The sequence below is a fragment of the Chenopodium album genome, chromosome 3 (assembly GCF_948465745.1).
Source record: "Chenopodium album chromosome 3, dcCheAlbu1.1, whole genome shotgun sequence".
NCBI classification, from domain to species: domain Eukaryota; kingdom Viridiplantae; phylum Streptophyta; class Magnoliopsida; order Caryophyllales; family Amaranthaceae; genus Chenopodium; species Chenopodium album.
Window position 1 is genome coordinate 76,552,915 of NC_137836.1, and position 19,815 is coordinate 76,572,729.

Sequence of the window (19,815 nt, forward strand, 5' to 3'; positions counted from 1 at the left end):
GTTGTATGAGTGTTGCATGAGTTTTATCTGTATTAGTTTTTCATGTCTTATTAATATAATTATGTTGAGTGTTTGAGGATCATGGAGTTGAGGGCCGGTTTGTACCTCCGTCTCCATCAGGAGTGACTTAATTGGGTTCAACACTTATACTACCTCCGTTAACTATTATTTGCAACAAAGAGGTATTATTTGTGAGATATAAAATATTTCTTTGTTGCAAATAATAGTTAACGGAGGTAGTACAACCTACACTTCTTATAACCTGTTTTTAAATTTAGTATTTATCAGGCTGTTGATATAACCTGTAATTAATCAACCCGCAAAAAACATGAAAGTGTTTCACCAATACGGTTGTAACCCCTATTGATATTATGAGAAGATGTTAGATGACAAATCTTGAAAGTTTTTTTTGAGAACCACAAATCTTGAAAGTTAAAAAGCAATAATATATGCCAAAAACTTACTATCGGAATAAGCATGTATCATCATACAACAGCAGCTGAATAAAATTCAATTGGAAGCATGAAATTGTCTAGATGGACCAATACATTTTATTGGGCCCACTGGTACAGCCCATCTTCATACACTTGGTGCAATTAGTATTATGTGCACCATGGTGCACCTAGAAATAGGTGCACCACGACTATACTTTTGAACATTTAGTAAAAAAATTGAACATTTTACAAAAAATGAACATTTAGTAAAAAGAATATGAACACGTCACAAAATTTGAATATAAACATGCAATTTTTATGTTCATATTTTATCAAGAAATGTTCATTTTGTATACATTAAATGTTCAGTTTATATTACAAAACTATTGAATTATTACGAGTTAGTTCAAAATTTGTCTGACTCGTAATAATTCAAAATTTGCGATTGTTCAGATTTTTTTACTAAATGTTCAAAAAAATTTATTGTTCATATTTTTTTACTAAAAGTTCAAAATTATAGGCGTGGTGCATTGCGATTGTTCAAATTTTTTTACTAAATGTTCAAAATTGTGGTGTTTAGATTTTTTAACTAAATGTTCAAAATTCTTGATTGTTCAGATTTCTTTTACTAAATGTTCAAAAGTATAGGCATGATGCATTGTAATTGTTCAGATTTTTTAACTAAATGTTCAAAATTTGCGATGTTCAAATGTTTTTATTACATGTTCAAAATTTGCAATTGTTCAGATTTTTTTACTGATTGTTCAAAAGTATAGGCGTGGTGCACCTAGAAATAGGTGCACCATGGTGCATCTTAAAATTTGCGCACTTGGTGACTTAAATCACTCTGAAGTCTCAACTTTCAATAGGCCCAAAAACTATAACAAGTACGATCTTGCTAACGAGCGCCCCGGGGAGTTAGCTAAGGATAAATTTGTTGAAATGGTATTAAGTTAGGAATTCACGACAAAATCACGTGTCCTTCGGTGTAATTAATGTTAATTTTACTTTAATATTTGCACTTTAATTCTCTTATATAACGTCCCGGGAGCGCCCATTAGCTTTTGCCTAATAAGTAAGTGAATATAAAAGTATAAACTTGAGGCATAGTCCCTAGAAATCATGAGATAAGAGCTAGTTATTACACCGCCTAGCAAGAGTAATAACTTCAGATCCCCTAAATTTCATCATTATTCAAAGATGATGATTTCTAGTTTCCTGCATTTTCTGGAGAAACAACTGAAGTATATCTACTTGCAACCCTTAACACTTCTACCATGCATTCTGTTCTTGTTATTCCTATACAAATGGCTTCAGTTAACAACTGTTTCTAGGAAAAACCTGCCACCTTCTCCACCAAAGCTACCAATTCTAGGCAATATACATCAGCTTGGCACACAACCTCACCGTTCTCTCCGATTAATGTCCGAGAAATATGGGGACATCATGATGATTCAACTCGGAAGTATGCCAACCATTGTTGTTTCCTCAACAAGAGCAGCTCGCGAGATCATGGTAAACCATGATATTGTTTTTGCTAACAGACCAATGTCTAAGAAAGGAGAGCGGCTTTTGTATAATTACAAGGACATTGTTGGATCACCTTATGGAGAATATTGGAGGCAGATGAAGAGTATATGTGTGGTTCATCTCTTAAGCAACAAAATGGTTCGGTCTTTTAGCAGTGTCAGAGAAGAAGAAACAGCTCTTCTGATGGAAAAAATCAGACAAGCAGAGTCATCACCTGTGAATCTGAGTGAGATGTTTGTAGAGTTCACGAATGATTTGATATGCAGGGTTGCATTTGGAAGGAAGTACATTGGAACAGAAGGCGGTATCAACTTCAAGAAGGTTATGAAAGAGTTTAACAGGTTGCTAGCTGAATTCAATGTTGGGGACTATATTCCTTGGCTTGCTTGGATTGATAAACTTAATGGATGGGATGCAAAAGTTGACAGGGTTGCCAAAGAGTTTGATCGATTCCTCGAAAAGGTGGTTATAGAGCACCAGGATCGTTTGAATGATTGCAGAAAAAATGAAAAGGATGACAGTACTGATGAAAAAGTAAAGGATTTTGTTGATGTTCTGCTTGATGTTCAAAAGGATCAAACAGCTCACTTTCCTATAGACCGAGACAGTATAAAAGCTCTCATTTTGGTAAGCGATTTTTTAAATTAATTTGCAAAATACTAATTGCTGATATTCATTTTCATTTCACATAACTTCATTAGCATTTTTCTGTAACATCTATATAAAACAGAACAGTAGACATTAAACTCTAATTATACAAATATAGGCCAATTTTAGAGTATAGATTGAAATACGAATACATGATTGTCTTTTAGTACCCTTATATTGCACCTTAACGACGATGTGATTTAAATATATGTAATTGTGTAACACAGGATATGTTTATTGCTGGAACTGATACAACTTCCACCTTATTAGAATGGACGATGACAGAACTATTGAGGCATCCAAAAATTCTTAAAAAACTGCAAGAAGAGGTGAAAGAAATTACCGGAGATGGTGTAGATGTAAAAGAAGACGACTTAGAGCATATGAAGTACCTGAAAGCAGTAGTCAAGGAGACTTTAAGGCTACATCTTTCAGTACCTTTGTTAATACCTCGACAATCAACCCAAGATATCGAAATATGTGGCTATAACATTCCTTCAAGAACAGGAGTTATAATAAACGGTTGGGCAATCCACAGAGATCCTGCTTCTTGGGATGAACCCGAAAAGTTCAATCCAGAAAGGTTCTTGAATTCCACCACAGACTTCAGAGGACATGACCTGCAGTTCATTCCATTCGGAGCTGGTAGAAGGATGTGCCCGGGAATATCATTTGCTATAGCAAGCAGTCAGCTACTGTTAGCAAATCTGATGCTTAAGTTCGAGTGGAAGTTGCCCGGTGAAGCAGATGGTGAGAGCTTGGACATGAGTGAGAGCTTTGGGATCACAATGTGCAGGAATACTCCGCTTTTTGTTGTAGCAAAAGCTTGTACACCAGCTGCAGGAAACTGAAGGCTCTGTGTTTATGACAGCAAATAGAAGGGTTACGAAAAAAAAAACATGAATTTATGCAAAATAGAAATCAATCAATTACTATGTGTTTTATGTAATCAAAAGCTTTTAATCCCAAAAGGGTGGAGATGACTGAATGAATGAATAATTTATCTCCTATGTTCGTCGACAAATTAGGATCATTTTCATCCATTCATTGCAATATGCTATTGCCAACCCATATTCTTTATATCATAACTTTCTATAGCCTAATAATAAGCTAAGCTAAGGTATTGTTCTTATTGAATTAATATCCAATAAAAATCATTTTTTTGTGTAATAATCAGTCTAATTCATCATCAAACAACAAATTCAATATCTACGTAGTAAAAATCAGTAATTACATAAAAAAATTTACAGTATACTTAATCTTAAGAGTAAGTTGTAATAAAAAATTTCAATTTCAGTCCATATATTGAGTTTTAGTTTATAAAAACTAATTATAAGTCAAAATAAATCTAGTTCACTAGAAGTCAAGCAATTATAGGACTTAGCTTCTAAATGTTTGAATGTTCCTTTAATTTGGCACTCTTTTAGTACTAAAAGGACAACTTTAAAAAGCAAATTTATTTCTTTCTTTACGTGAGGCAGAGTTAGTAGTTTCTTACAAGTTATTCTTAAGTATAACTCTATACTCAATAAGTACTACATATGTAAGAAAGAGATGAAAAAAATGGCCAAACGGGTTGGAATGAAGAGTTTTTTCTCATGTAAATGACAATTAGCATTATTTTGATGATATGGTACGAGGTCAATTGTTTAGTTGAACCATAAATGCATATGATACGATTGCACGAGGCAGTCGAATGCATCGATGCATGGGATTGGCTATAAAAGGGGATTGCCATCTCCTCCTTTTATCATCAATCAAAAAACCAAATCAAAATTACACTCACATACACTGATACACATACATTACACACATAGGTATATCACACATATATGGCAGAGATGAAAATGATTGGTTTTCTTATGCTTATAATAAGCGTTGTACTGATGGTAAGCAGTAGCGCAGTTGCAGGTGAAATCGACGATGAGCAGCCACTTATTTCAAACATCATGTTAGCCCAAGCACCAGCCCCGAGCAGTTGCACACCGATGGGCCGAGCTTGTATCCGTCCTAATCAGTGTTGCCCGGGCAGTGTTTGCAACATGGTCAGATACAAATGTGTAAAGTGCCTGGCTGCTGGTGATCGTTGCGATGCTACTTCACGTTGTTGCCCTGGATCATTCTGCACTTTTCCCATCGGGGGTAGATGCAAAAAATATAAATCATAAATGAAGCTTAAGGAAGCCACAATAATACTGCATGCATTGCATAATTTTATCACTCTGTAATTAATTAAATAAATAATGTGCCAATTGTTTAGGTAATAAAATAGCCGCTATGATAGTGTATAATAAAGCTGGTTATTAAAAAGACGAGCATATACTACTGATACCATCTACTGTATTGTGTTATGTTGTTATTGGAGTTGCAATGCAAACTATTTCTAAATAAAACAATGTTATGTTAAAGCATGCATATATGATACTCCATAGAGTATACCTGTCTCTGATACCATGTTAAATAACCAACTCAAACAAAAGCTAATTGAGACCCAAGACAAAATAAAAATGTGAAGTTTCCAGTGATCCAGTGTTGTTCTTCGGCACCACGTACTTAATTTAGTACGTCGTACTACATAAATATGTCACGTGCACGTTTATCTTGGTTATTAACTTGTATTTGCTCACAGGAAACTATAATTAAAATCACCATCACCAACTACTTGTAACACATATGACAATTTTATTTTATTTTTTTAAAAAAATGTTATTTTGTACTAATCATGGTCCCAAATTGCTAACATATGTGGTTCCTATTCACTAATCATACGGAGTAAATTGACATGTGCTGATATTTATTTGGTAAATCAAATAAATAAAGGTCAAGAAATTCTAAAAAACATCCCTTCATTTCCTTAGCACAAACATTCAGTAAAATAAGTAATCAATCTGCACACAAAAGGATGCTGCCCAGTATAGAACAATTCTTCACAATTCTTCCACTCATCTTGTTCTTATTCTTCCTATACAAATGGCTTCACACAAAATCTTCTCCTGGAAAAAGCCTACCTCCTTCTCCGCTAAGGATTCCGATTATAGGCAACCTTCATCAGCTAGGAACTTACCCCTACCGCTCTCTCAAACCACTATCTGAAAGATATGGGGAGCTCATGGTTGTTTATTTGGGGAAAGCTCCAGTCCTTATTGTCTCCTCTGCCAAAGCAGCTCGCGAGATCATGAAAACCCAAGATTTAACATTTTGCAATAGGCCAATATCTAAGTTCCGTAACAAGCTTCTCTACAATGGCAAGGACGTGGCAGCAGCTCAGTATGGTGAGTATTGGAGGCTGATGAAGAGTATATGTGTGCTTCAGCTATTAAGTAACACAAGGGTGCGATCTTTTCGAAGTGTTAGGGAAGAAGAGATGGCACTTCTAATGGAAAAGATTGAGAAATCATCATCTTCAGTAGTGAATTTGAGTGAGATGTTTATGATTTTAACAAATGATGTGGTATGCAGGGTGGCCTTTGGAAGGAAATATAGTAAAGATATTAACTTCATGAAGCTCTTAAGGGAGTATCTAGAATTGCTAGGTAGTTTTAGAGTTGGAGATTTTATTCCGTGTTTGGCTTGGACTAATTGGCTTAGTGGGTCGGATGCAAAGGCAGACAGAGTTGTTAAAGAGTTTGATAACTTTCTTGAGCAGGTTGTTAAAGAGCACCAGGATCGTCAAGGAGACAGCAGAAAGGGTGAAGATAGCCAAAATGATGAAATGGCTAAGGACTTTGTAGATGTTTTACTTGATGTTCAGAAAGAAAACACAGCTGGGTTTGCCATTGACAGAGATAGCATCAAAGGTGTTGTACTGGTAACAACTAATTTCTCTTTTAAATTTATCCATTTTACTAATTTCAGCTTTTAGGCTTAAATTCTTTCATCTTCCTGTTCTAATTTCTCTGAATTGAGTCTCTAAAAACACATGCTAGTGATTTGTGTTCATTATATTGGAATGGATTTGATATTGAATCTCATACTAGAAAAGTATGGACTCTAAAACACATACTAATCTAAAGTTGTTTGGTTTTATTGTTAGCATGGGTTATGTACTGCATTAATAGAATGGATTGTGAATTAGGGGGAGAGGTGGGCATGATTCAATAGGTATGGGGTAAAGTTAGACCACCTGGGTATGAGATTCCGTTATTAAAAAACTCAACCAAACAAAAAAATAGATGGAATGGAGTTCTCCAACCCATTCCAAATGATCCAACCAAACGACCCTGAAATTCCTTTTCTACAAGTATCCAGGTTTGACTATAATAATTAGTCTAAGTCCAGTTTTCACATATAAGAACAGTATTACATCCTGCCAATAGAAATTAAGAGGATATTGGTGGCATTATCCCATCTAAACTTCCTTTGAAGACTGAACTTTTGATGAGGTTGCTGTTAACTAGACCTGATCAAATACCAAATAAGCCTCAAAAAGACCAAATTATTTGACTTTTTGCTGGTATAATCCCCCTCCCTTCTCCCAACAATACCCTTTAAGGATGAAAAGTGCAATCTACGTACACAAATTGACACATACATGTTTATAACACCTATTAAGCCAAAATTATACTGAACAAACATAAAATTTCATCATATGGCACAATAAACCAGTTATTATTAGCATTATGTGAATTCGGTTAATGTGAAGTTATTAACTGTCTGACTGATACAGGATATTTTTTCTGGTGGAACTGATACAACAGCCACAGTCCTAGAATGGGCAATGACAGAGTTATTAAGGCATCCCTTAGAAATGAGTAAACTGCAAAGAGAAGTCAGAGGAATTACCGGAGAAAAAGCATATGTTAATGAAGATGATTTGGGGCAGATGAAATACTTAAAAGCAGTGATCAAGGAGACCCTTAGACTACATCCTCCGATTCCTTTCCTGTCTAAAAGAAGATCAATACATGACACCAAGATTAACGGGTATGATATTCCAGCAGGTATCACAGTTTTGACCAATGCTTGGGTAATCCACAGAGATCCCTCTTCTTGGGATGAACCTGAAAGGTTCAATCCAGAGAGGTTCTTAGATTCTACAACAGATTTTAAAGGGCAAGACTTCGACTTGATTCCATTTGGATCAGGAAGAAGGATTTGCCCAGGAATTACGTTTGCCATTGCTAATAATGAACTTATATTAGCAAACCTCATGCATAAATTCAACTGGATTTTACCTGGTGGAGCAGATGGTGAAACTTTAGACATGAGTGAATGCATTGGCCTAACTGCCCATCGGAAGATTCCTCTACTTGCTACCGCGACACCTGTGATTGAAGGAAACTGAATGTCTTATTGGTTCCAGAAGATGATTCATTGCTCATCAGTACTAATAAGTAATAACCTTGACTAAGATGAGCATGTACTACTGTCTACTGGTACTATCTACTGTATGGACTATGTAATTTTTATTGTTATTAGAGTTGCAATGCAAATACTTTGTAAATAAACAATATATAGAAGGTATAAAAGTGTCTCAAATATATACAAAGGGAATAACTCTATAGAAGAAGACTTGGAGCATAAGAAATACCTGAAAGCAGTGGTCATGGAGACTTTAGCTACATCTTCCAGTTCCTTTGTCAATACATCGACAATTAACCCAAGCTACCAAAGTACTTGAATACAACATTCCTGCAAGGACAGGAGTTATTATAAACGGTTGGGAAATCCACAGAGATCCTGCTTCTTGGGATGAACCTGACAAGTTCAATCCAGAAAGTTTCTTGAATTCCCAAACAGACTTCATGGCAAGCAGTCAGCTTTTAATAGCAAATCTCATGCATAAGTTTAATTAGGTGTTGCCTGGTGAAGCAAAAGGTGAGAACTTGGACATGAGTGAGAGCTTTGGGATCACTTTGTGCAGGAATACTACAGCTGTATCAAAAGCTTGTATACCAGCAGGAAACTGAAGGCCCTGCACGACTGCACTCCTGTATTTGATACACTGAGTTATTGGCAGCAAATAGATGGGTCACGAACAGCATATCTGTATTTATGCAAATCGATTGCTACATGTTTTATGTAATCAGATTCTGATTTCACTTTTTCGTTAATTGACTTTGAGTCGTATATTCTTGATAAAATGATAAAATGAACTTGGTACCTGACCATGAATTTGTATCCTTGATAGATTATCCTTGAAATGTGTGTGTGTTTTTTTTTCCTCAGGTAAAGTATTTCACAGGTTTCACTAGGAATCCAGGATTAGTCTCAATAAATAAAAATAGAAGTTTAAGATTCAATATGATAAGGTTCTGCCACAAAAAAATTATCACAATGATGATAAAATCCAGTCATATAGTTTTGTACATTAAGGCCATTATACAAGATATGCTTAAAGAATGAAGCCATACAAGACAAAATATAAATGTAAGTTTCCAGTGTTATCCTTCAGCACTGCATGCTTATTTAGTATTCTTCGTTTAAACATAAATCTATTTTCAAATAGTACTACTTCATCTAGTCAAGACAAAACTATTATTAAAAAAAGCATCTATCCCTTTCTTCTAAAAAGTTATAAAACCATAACCACTGCCACCAACCACCAGTAACACAAATCTATCTTTAAATATTAAAAGACAATATTTTTTTTATAAAATCTACCTTCCTATTTTCAGTCTCCACCAAATAATTGCTAACATGGTCCAAAGTTCACTATCTAATAAATTAACATATCATGATGATATTAAATATTGGTAAGTCAAATAAAAACAGTTCAAGAAATTCTAACAAAGAATTTCCCTTCATTTCCTAAGCACAAACATTCAGTAAAATCAGTGTGCAAAGTTGCAAACAGAAGGATGCTGCCCAGCATAGAACAGTCCTTTACAATTCTTCCACTCATCCTGTTCTTATTCTTCCTATACAAGTGGCTTCACAAAAAATCTTCTCCCGGAAAAAGCCTACCTCCTTCTCCGCCAAGGCTTCCGATTTTAGGCAACATTCATCAGCTAGGAGCTTTCCCCTACCGCTCTCTCCAATCACTATCGGAAAGATATGGGGAGCTCATGGTGATCAATCTGGGGAAAGCTCCAGTACTTATTGTCTCCTCTGCCAAAGCAGCTCGTGAGATCATGAAAACCCAAGATTCAACATTTTGCAATAGGCCAACATCAAAGGTTGCCAACAAGCTTCTCTACAATGGTAAGGATGTGGCAGCAGCTCAGTATGGAGAGTATTGGAGGCAGATGAAGAGTATATGTGTGCTTCAGCTTTTAAGTAACACAAGGGTGCGATGTTTTCGAAGTATTAGGGAAGAAGAGATGGCACTTCTCATGGAAAAAATTGAGAAATCATCATCTTCAGTTGTGAATTTGAGTGAGATGTTTATGACTATAACAAATGATGTGATATGCAGAGTGGCCTTTGGAAGGAAATATACTGGTAATAAAGGACAAGATATTGACTTCAAGAAGCTCTTGAGGGAGTTTCTAGATTTGCTAGGCCGATTTAGAGTTGGAGATTTTATTCCGTGTTTGGCTTGGACTAATTGGCTTGGTGGGTCGGATGCAATGGTGGAAAGAGTTTCTAAAGAGTTTGATAACTTTCTTGAGCAGGTTGTTAAAGAGCACCAGGATGATGAAGGTGGCAGGGACAGCAGAAAGGGTGATGAGAGAAAGAATGATGAGATGGCCAAGGACTTTGTAGATGTTTTACTATATGTTCAGAAAGAAAAGACAGCTGGGTTCACCATTGACAGAGATAGCATCAAAGCTCTCATACTGGTAATTATTATTTTATTAAAAAAAATTATCCATTCCACCAGTTTCATCTTTTAGGCTTAAATTATGTCATCTTCCTGTTTTATTTTCCCTGAATCGAGTCCTTAAATAGCAATTCTACACCCTTAAATTCAACGTCAACTACCCTGCCATAGGGAAGGCAGGACTTTAGTCCCAGAAATCCAGGATCCAGATTGATTGAGTGGGCACACGATATGCCAGTGAATTGTGCTGCTTATCAGTAAATTCCTTTTCTACCAAAGAACCAAGGTTTTAGCCATCATTAAGTCCAAGTTCAGTTTTCACTTATGAGAACAATAATAGTATCACATCCTGCCAAAAGAAATTAAGAGGAAATTGGAGGCAATATCCCATCTAAACTTCTTTTGAAGACTGAGCTTTAGACAAGGTTGCTACTAATGACCAAATAAGCCTCAAACAGACACATAATTGACCTTTCGCTGGTAAACACATACAGGAAAAACAATATAATCCCCCTCCCTTCTCCCAACCCCCACCAAAATAAAAGAATAAGAAGAATAAAATATCCTAGAAGGATGACAAGAGCAATATACGCACATACATACATGTCTATAACACCTTTTTAGCCTAAATTACACAGAAAAAACATAATATTTCATCATATGGCACAATACACCAGTTATGAGTATTCTGTGAATTCTTTTAATGTGAAGTTATTGTCTGATACAGGATATGTTTTCTGGTGGAACTGATACGACATACACAGTCCTAGAATGGGCAATAGCAGAGTTATTAAGGCATCCCTTAGTAATGAGTAAACTGCAAAGAGAAGTCAGAGGAATTACCGGAGAAAAATCATATGTTAATGAAGATGATTTGGATCAGATGAAATACTTAAAAGCAGTGATCAAGGAGACCCTTCGTCTACATCCTCCGATTCCTTTGCTGGCTCCAAGAAAATCAATGCACGACACCAAGATTAACGGGTATGATATTCCAGCAGGTATCACAGTTATAACTAATGCATGGGCTATCCACAGAGATCCTGCTTCTTGGGATGAACCTGAAAGGTTCAATCCAGAGAGGTTCATAAATTGTACAACAGATTTTAAAGGGCAAGACTTCGAATTGATTCCATTTGGATCAGGAAGAAGGATCTGCCCAGGAATTACATTTTCCATGGCTAATAATGAACTTGTATTAGCAAACCTCATGTATAAGTTCAACTGGATGCTACCCGGAGGAGCAGATGGTGAGACTTTAGATATGAGTGAATGCATTGGCCTAACCGCCCATAGGAAGCTCCCTCTATTTGCTACTGCAATACCTGTGATTGAAGGTAACTGAAGGTCTTATTGGTGCTTTACTTACTGAATAAAACAACAATAACCAGTAACTAGAAGATGCTTTATGGCTCATGCACTTCTAACATGATCTTATAAGTTATGCTGTTATTTCATATTTTGCCCTTGTCTTTTCATTACAATGTAATACGAATCAGATAATCCAGAAATATGGTAACTTTAACTAAATTGTCAGGTTTTCACAAGTCAGAGCACTAATGCACATCAAATTCATTTCACTCACTAGCTCACAACAATCAGTGATCAACTATATTCCGAGAAGCTGGTCCCTTAAATGGTAACCAGATCATCCAAATAAATTTTATGAAGTAGTTGTCATAGTCATTGAGTCATGTCACATTATATTTTGTATGTTATTTCTAGTTTTTTACAAAATAGAACCATAAACTAATTTTTTTTAACCCAAGCGATAATTTGGACCAATATTACTCATAAATTTCATGATTGAATCTCTTAGTTATGTTTTTCTTTATTGTTCTATTTTGTAAAAATTACATATGAAATATAACACTCCAAATGACATAATCCTATAACATAGGATCTCCTTTTTTTTTTTTACAAAAAAAACCTTATTGTATACTACGTACTCCTTCCGCCCCTTTATTAAAATCCTATTTTTTATATTTATTGCTCACATAAGAGAAAGAGGCTTCTAATCTAGAGACAAAGGGAATTTAATTAGGCTGAGATTATTCAAAGTAGTGCAATGTGGCATGACATTTCATTTGGATGCAACCCGTTGGACCAAAATCATTTAGTGGGCTAGTCGCTAGGCCCAATGTTACAGCTCATTACTTCATATCCAATTGGTAAAAGGCAACACTTAATTGACCCCCTTCACAGCTGATTTATCCTCTCTATTCCATTTCTCCATTCTTATAAAGTTTTACAGCTACAGTCTAACGGATAAGAGGACTTTAGTTCTAACTTATTATTATGTTTGTCCTTTAGCTTTTTTGAACATTGGATCTAGAGGTGTCACATTTAGGTAATTTGGTTGGGTTCATTTAGGTCTAGTGTGTATCAAATTTGAGTCATACTTAATTCTTATGTCTATAAGAATCGAAATCTAAAACAGATTTGGTCGGTTTTTGATATCTCTAATTGGGTTGGTGAGTATAGTACACTAGTGACCAGCTAAAAAAATGGATGGAGGTGAGTACCATTTCTATTCCCCCCCCCCCCCCACCCAAAAAAAAATTAAAAATAAATAAATAAATAAAAAGGATGGCTATGGGCCTGTGGCTAACTAACTAAACAGATATATAAATTAAATTGAACTTAATTGTGTCCTGGACTGTAGTCCCTACTCCCCACAAATCATGAATCATGGGGTTATCTCTTGGTTACCTCTATAGGCATCATATCCACACAATTCTACAGTAAAATTTTACAGATGAATTCCAGAAATCTGCAGTTACTGCAAAATCAACTAAAGTACATCTACTTACAACCTTTAACACTTGTATCGTTCATCCTCTTCCTGTTATTCCTCTACAAATGGCTTCAATTAACAACTATTTCCAGGAAAAATCTGCCTCCATCTCCACCAAAGCTACCAATTCTAGGCAATATACATCAGCTAGGTACTCAACCTCACCGTTCTCTCCGATCCATGTCCGAGAAATATGGAGACCTCATGATGATTCAACTAGGCAGTGTTCCTACCATCGTCATCTCCTCAGCAAGAGCAGCCCGCGAGATCATGGTAACCCATGATATTGTTTTTGCTAACAGACCAATGTCTAAGAAAGGAGAGAGGCTTCTATATAACTACAAGGATCTTGTAGGAGCACCTTATGGAGAATATTGGAGGCAGATGAAGAGTATATGTGTGCTCCATCTCTTGAGTAACAGAAGGGTTCGGTCATTTCGCAGTATCAGAGAAGAAGAAACAGCTCTACTGATTGAGAAAATAAGAAAAGCAGGATCATCACCTGTGAATTTGAGCGAGATGTTTATTGAATTCACGAACGATACGATATGCAGGGTTGCCTTTGGAAGGAAGTACATTGGAACAGAAGATGGTATCAACTTTAATAAGGTCATGAAAGAGTTTAACAGGTTGCTAGCTGAATTTAATGTTGGAGATATGATTCCCTGGCTTGCTTGGATTGATAAACTTAATGGATGGGATGCAAAAGTTGATAAAATTGCCAAAGAATTTGATCGATTTCTTGAAAAAGTAGTTCAAGAACACCAGAATCGTTTAGATGATTGCAGGAAAAATGAAGTGGGTGACAGTGATGAAAAAGTGAAGGACATTGTCGATGTTTTGCTTGATGTTCAGAAGGATCAAACACCTCACTTTCCCATAGACCGAGATAGTATAAAAGCTCTCATATTGGTAAGTGTTTACTCAATTGTTCGAAAATTATTAACTGCTAAAATTCATTTTCATTATTTCTTATGCATTTTTCTGTAACGTCTATATAAAACAGAACTGTAGAAATTGTAATGCACATGTTATAGGTATGTCACTACTTCAACTCACTAGTATAGTCACTCCAACAGCAAAATTTGCCTAATGTAAGTACTCCGTTCTCAGCATCATTGAATTCCTTAGCTATTTTTAGGGAGCCAAGTATTAGATAAGCATAGTGTGGTCAGTTGAACCTATTCATATATTCTATTCATAAATCTTCGATATCTTGCAACTAAGGAATATCTTTTGAATTGTGCCTATCACTCACTCTTGGTTGAGGCTTGACAAGATTGGGTTTAAGGTGTAGACATAACAGCAAAAGACACCTAATAGTCACCTATGAGTCTATGACAAAAGCTAAACCTACAGGACAAACAGAATCAGATTACAAGTAACAAGTTGGACTCTACCAACAGTCAAGTGAATATTCTATTTGTTTTAATTATTCTAAACCAAGATTGTGACTGTTGAAGTGTACACTGACTGTGAAGATAGTGCATAACTCAATAATAATATAGGACAATTGTAGAGAATAGAGTGATAAACAAACAAAGATTATCTTTATTACCCTTATATTCTTTCTTTAGTACTTTACCACGTTACCTAACTGTATAAAGTAATTGTCTAACATGATATGTTTTCCGCTGGAACTGATACAACTTCCACCCTATTAGAATGGACAATGACAGAACTATTGAGGCATCCTAGAATTATGATAAAACTGCAAGAAGAGGTGAAGGCAATTACCGGAGAAATAGTAGATGTAAAAGAAGACGACTTGGAGCATATGAAGTACCTGAAAGCAGTGGTCAAGGAGACTTTAAGGCTACATCTTCCAGTTCCTTTGTTAATACCCCGACAATCAACCCAAGATACCAAAATATTTGGCTACAACATTCCTGCAAGGACAGGAGTTATAATAAACGGTTGGGCAATCCACAGAGACCCTGCTTCTTGGGATGAGCCTGAGAAGTTCAATCCAGAAAGGTTCTTGAATTCCTCAATGGATTTCAGAGGCCATGACCTCCAGTTCATTCCATTCGGAGCTGGCAGAAGGATGTGCCCTGGAATATCATTTGCCATGGCAAGCAGTCAGCTTTTATTGGCAAATCTCATGCGTAAGTTTGATTGGATGTTGCCTGGTGAAGCAGATGTTGAAACCTTGGACATGACTGAGAGCTTTGGGATCAATATGCACAAAAATACTCCACTTCTTGCAGTAGCAAAATCTTATATTGCATCTGCAGGAAACTGAAGGCTCCGCACCCTTGCATATGATTACCCTGAGTTGTTGGCAGCAAATAGATGGGCAATAAACAATACAAACTTCTTTATAATCAAGAAAGAGATCTTACGATTCCGGCATGTTCTATGTTGTCAGATTTTCATACTCCTAATCCTTGCTCTTGCTTTTCCTTGTCGCTCTGATTCCCTATTTTAAAATAATAATCCATGTTTGACTTCGCTAACTAAATCCCATAAAATGACATTAATTCATCAAACACGTGTATAAAATACTAATATGAAATTAGTGCCTTACAACGAATGTATGCTATGTATCCTTGCTAGATTACCCTAGATTTTTTTTCCCCCCAGGTAAAGCATTTTGTAACTTTCATCAGGAATCCAGATCAGTAAAATTAAGCTAAAAAAATATGATTAAATTTGGTAAGAATTGACTGCAAGAATTAGTATCCAACTATCCGTGGTGTCAAATGTTTTTTATTGTCAGGATGATGCAAACCAAATAAGTATGTTCCAATTTATGATTAATTATGGAACTAATTTTCAGCTTCAAGCTTTGCAAAAGCAGAGCATAATGATAACAAGAAGTGCTTAAAGATTTAGAGCATTAGAGTTCCAAAATTCTCCTTCTTTGATCGACGTCAATCCTAAATGGCATTTATTTTATACTTAATGTTTTTCCATATAACTGCTCTATAAAGTCAGAACTTCAGATTATTTTCAGAACTAATTAAAAAAAATTCACTTTTTTTTTGCTTAAGCAAAAACATAACCACGGCTATGTTATAGACCCACATGTGCAATCAGCCCAGTCAGCTAGGATGGCCCAAACACCAATTCGGGTCTATCAAAGGAGGCCCAAGCTGAGTGGAATTCACTTCAATTCCAACGGTAAAGAAAGGGGAGCAAATAAAGTCAACAACAAAGCTGAAACAGGAAGGAGACATGAAGAACAGAGCATTTGGGTGGCAAAGCCGAATCGGGAAATAAGACAAGGAGCTCTAGCTATGGAAGAGGGACACTTTTGTGTTATGTCTATTTTGCTTTCTACTAGATGAAAATCTTAATTAATATTAGGGCTTGTAATTGAGAGAAGAGCTGGAGTATTTAAACTAGTTTGTAATAGAGTAGCAACCATCCAGAAAATTGTGAGAAAACACTTGAGAGTAGTAGCCTCAAGCTACCAATGAGATTTATGGCCTCAAGCCATTGACTATCTTTTGTAACAGCTAATTCCTCAAATTAATCAATCAAGAATATAAGCCTTCCTCTAAATTGTGTCACTGAGATTACATATAATTGTGTGCGAAAAATCAGTCCTTGACAGGCTACTAACTCCTAGTAACTAAATTCTTTCTCTAAATAGTAAAAGATTAGCATTGAATTGTACACCCTCCTATCTCCGGTCAATAATCTTTACCCACACATTCGTACAAAAGATTAGTAAACAAATTGCTGCCATAGTCCCATAAGCACTCAAAATTTTGTGCACAGTGACGTTAATTAACATATTAAGCAGACTTTTATTTGGTCAGTCAAATGAATACACTTACAAGAATATTCTAACAAAGAACATATCTTCATTTCCTAAGCACACATTCAGAACGAAAGTAATCACAGTCTGCACACAGAAGGATGCAGCCCAGCATAGAACAGTTGAAGATAATCTTGCTGCAGTCCTTCACATTTTCTCCACTTATTTTGTTCTTATTCTTCCTATACAAATGGCTTCACTCAAAATCTTCTCCTGGAAAAAGCCTTCCACCTTCTCCGCCAAGGCTTCCGATTTTAGGCAACCTTCATCAGCTAGGAGCTTACCCCTACCGCTCTCTCCAATCACTGTCTGAAAGATATGGGGAGCTCATGCTAATTAATCTAGGGAAGGCACCAGTCCTTATCATCTCCTCTGCCAAAGCAGCTCGCGAGATTATGAAAATCCAAGATTCAACATTTTGCACTAGACCACCTTTAAAAACAATTAACAAGCTTCTCTACAATGGTAAGGACGTGGCAGCAGCTCAGTATGGTGAGTATTGGAGGCAGATGAAGAGTATATGTGTGCTTCAGCTCTTAAGTAACACAAGGGTGCGGTCTTTTCGAAGTGTTAGGGAAGAGGAAGCGACTCTTCTAATGGAAAAGATTGAAAACTCGTCATCTTCAGTTGTGAATTTGAGCGAGATGTTTATGACTTTAACAAATGATGTGATATGCAGGGTGGCCTTTGGAAGGAAATACAGTGGTAATGAAGGACATGGTATTAACTTTAAGAGGCTCTTGAAGGAGTTTCTAGAGTTGCTAGGCCGTTTTAGGGTTGGGGATTTTATTCCGTGTTTGGCTTGGACTAACTGGCTTGATGGGTCAGATGCAAAGGTGGACAAAGTTTTTAAAGAATTCGACAACTTTCTTGAGCAGGTTGTTAAAGAGCACCAGGATGGTCAAGATGACAGCAGAAAGGGTGAAGAGAGCAAAAATGATGAAATCGCTAAGAACTTTGTAGATGTTTTACTTGAAGTTCAGAAAGAAAAGACAGCTGGGTTCGCCATTGACAGAGACAGCATCAAAGCTCTTATACTGGTAACAATCTCGTTTTAATCAATCCATTTTGCTATTTTCATCTTTAAGGCTTAAACTCTTTCATCTTCTTGTTCTGTTTTCCTTGTATCATGTCCCTAACTCGAAAATTCTACTCCCTTTATTCTTCACCAAGGCAGGATATATAGCAATGTTCTAGTTCCAGGATCCCTAAATACCAAGTAGGCACATGATATGCTAGTAGTTTGTAGTGAATCAATCCGTAATTTCCTTTTCTAGTTTTCTACAAGTACTAAGATTTTATAACAGTCAACATTGCTCCTAGTTCAGTTTTCACATATAAGAATAACCATAATGCTTCCAATGGAAATTGATGGGATATTGGTAGCAATATCCTGTCAAAGGTGTTTTTTTTAAAGGCTGAGCTTATGAGGTACACAAAATCTACAAGGTAGCAATTAACAACTACACATGACTAAAAACGAAACCAATTCTTTGACCTTTTGCCAGTATACACATACAGGCAGAACTAAATTATTTTGTCCCCCCCCCCCCCCCCCCCAAAAAAAAAAAAAAAAAAAAAAAAAAAAAAAAAAAAAAAAAAAACAACTTCTGCCAATATAAAAATCTGAAAGAACAATACTAACTATCATTACAGTATGATGCAGTGTCCTTGATGGATAACAAGTGCTCAAAATACATACATACATGATACATGTTTATAACACCTTTTAAATCAAATTTGATTATAGATGTAGACAATATGCATTGAGTGTTGAGCTTAATACACAAGAACATCCATAATATTTCAGATTTTGGCACAATATTTCAATTATGAGTCTTTTGTGAATTCAGTTAATGTGAATATTGACTGATGCAGGATATATTTTCTGGTGGGACTGATACAACATACACGGTCCTAGAATGGGCAATGACAGAGCTATTAAGGCATCCCTTAAAAATGAGTAAACTACAAAGAGAAGTCAGAGAAATTACTGGAGAGAAATTATATGTGAATGAAGATGACTTGGAGCAGATGAAGTACTTGAAAGCAGTGATCAAGGAGACCCTTCGGCTACATCCTCCAATTCCCTTGCTGGTTCCAAGACAATCAATACAAGACACCAAGATTAACGGTTATGATATTCCAGCAGGTACCATAGTTATAACCAATGCTTGGGCAATCCACAGAGATCCCGCTTCTTGGGATGAACCTGAAAAGTTCAATCCTGAGAGGTTCATAAATTCTCCTACAGACTTCAAAGGGCAGGACTTCGAATTGATTCCATTCGGATCAGGAAGAAGGATCTGCCCAGGAATTACATTTGCTATTGCTAATAATGAGCTTGTATTAGCAAACCTCATGCACAAGTTCAACTGGATGCTGCCTGGTGGAGCAGACGGTGAGACTTTAGATATGACTGAATGCATTGGCCTAACCGCCCATCGGGAAATTCCTCTACTTGCAACAGCAACACCCGCGATTGCAGGCAACTGAAGGTCTTATTGATGCTTTACTTGAAAAAATAAAACAGCAATAACTAGCAACTCCAAAATACTTCATGGGTTATGCACTACTATCATTATCCTATGCTTTATTTTTGCACCTCTTTCGTCTTCTTTCATTGCAATGTATAATACAAATAAAAAAACCCATCAATATATCAAGTAATAAGTTCAGCTATGTTGTCACAATTTCACAAACCAAAGTCATAGCACAATGCACATAAAATTCATTGACACTCACTGGCTCACAACAGTCAGTGTGATCAACTATGTTTCGAGATCGGTCCGATAAGAGGTAACAGATCATACAAATGTGAGTAAGTCCAAGTATATATCTGCCTTCATTAAGTGCATCTAGTTACTCACACAGAATATGTAGGAACTAAATCCATTAAGAAGAGTATACCTTCAGAAACCAAACCAACTTC

At 36.1% G+C, this 19,815-nt stretch overlaps 4 protein-coding genes, 2 long non-coding RNA genes and 1 pseudogene across 6 annotated transcripts; 5 read left to right on the forward strand and 2 right to left on the reverse strand.

Annotated features, from left to right (window-relative positions):
* Positions 1–1,617: 1,617 nt before the first annotated feature.
* LOC145617430 (cytochrome P450 736A117-like) lies at positions 1,618–3,624 on the forward strand. The gene is made up of 2 exons (XM_081672134.1): positions 1,618–2,591; positions 2,840–3,624. The coding sequence occupies exons 1-2, from the start codon at positions 1,635–1,637 to the stop codon at positions 3,461–3,463; spliced, it is 1,581 nt and encodes a 526-aa protein (XP_081528260.1). The 5' UTR covers positions 1,618–1,634; the 3' UTR covers positions 3,464–3,624.
* A 1,827-nt stretch (positions 3,625–5,451) lies between these two features.
* Positions 5,452–8,755, forward strand: LOC145624260 (cytochrome P450 736A117-like). Its single transcript, XM_081677263.1, has 2 exons — positions 5,452–6,420; positions 7,279–8,755. The coding sequence occupies exons 1-2, from the start codon at positions 5,515–5,517 to the stop codon at positions 7,894–7,896; spliced, it is 1,524 nt and encodes a 507-aa protein (XP_081533389.1). The 5' UTR covers positions 5,452–5,514; the 3' UTR covers positions 7,897–8,755.
* Positions 8,756–9,265: 510 nt separating this feature from the next.
* On the forward strand, positions 9,266–11,861 carry LOC145624259 (cytochrome P450 736A117-like). Its single transcript, XM_081677262.1, has 2 exons — positions 9,266–10,336; positions 11,045–11,861. The coding sequence occupies exons 1-2, from the start codon at positions 9,413–9,415 to the stop codon at positions 11,660–11,662; spliced, it is 1,542 nt and encodes a 513-aa protein (XP_081533388.1). The 5' UTR covers positions 9,266–9,412; the 3' UTR covers positions 11,663–11,861.
* On the reverse strand, positions 11,262–15,023 carry LOC145624262 (uncharacterized). Its single transcript, XR_014110411.1, has 3 exons — positions 14,901–15,023; positions 11,525–11,642; positions 11,262–11,378 (listed from the first exon to the last, which is right to left on the reverse strand). It is a non-coding gene; the product is annotated as an uncharacterized LOC145624262 (long non-coding RNA).
* On the forward strand, positions 12,966–16,735 carry LOC145624261 (cytochrome P450 736A117-like; annotated as a pseudogene).
* LOC145624264 (uncharacterized) lies at positions 15,404–19,374 on the reverse strand. The gene is made up of 3 exons (XR_014110412.1): positions 19,242–19,374; positions 18,878–19,095; positions 15,404–15,536 (listed from the first exon to the last, which is right to left on the reverse strand). It is a non-coding gene; the product is annotated as an uncharacterized LOC145624264 (long non-coding RNA).
* Positions 16,985–19,815, forward strand: LOC145624258 (cytochrome P450 736A117-like). The gene is made up of 2 exons (XM_081677261.1): positions 16,985–17,923; positions 18,762–19,815. The coding sequence occupies exons 1-2, from the start codon at positions 16,985–16,987 to the stop codon at positions 19,377–19,379; spliced, it is 1,557 nt and encodes a 518-aa protein (XP_081533387.1). The 3' UTR covers positions 19,380–19,815.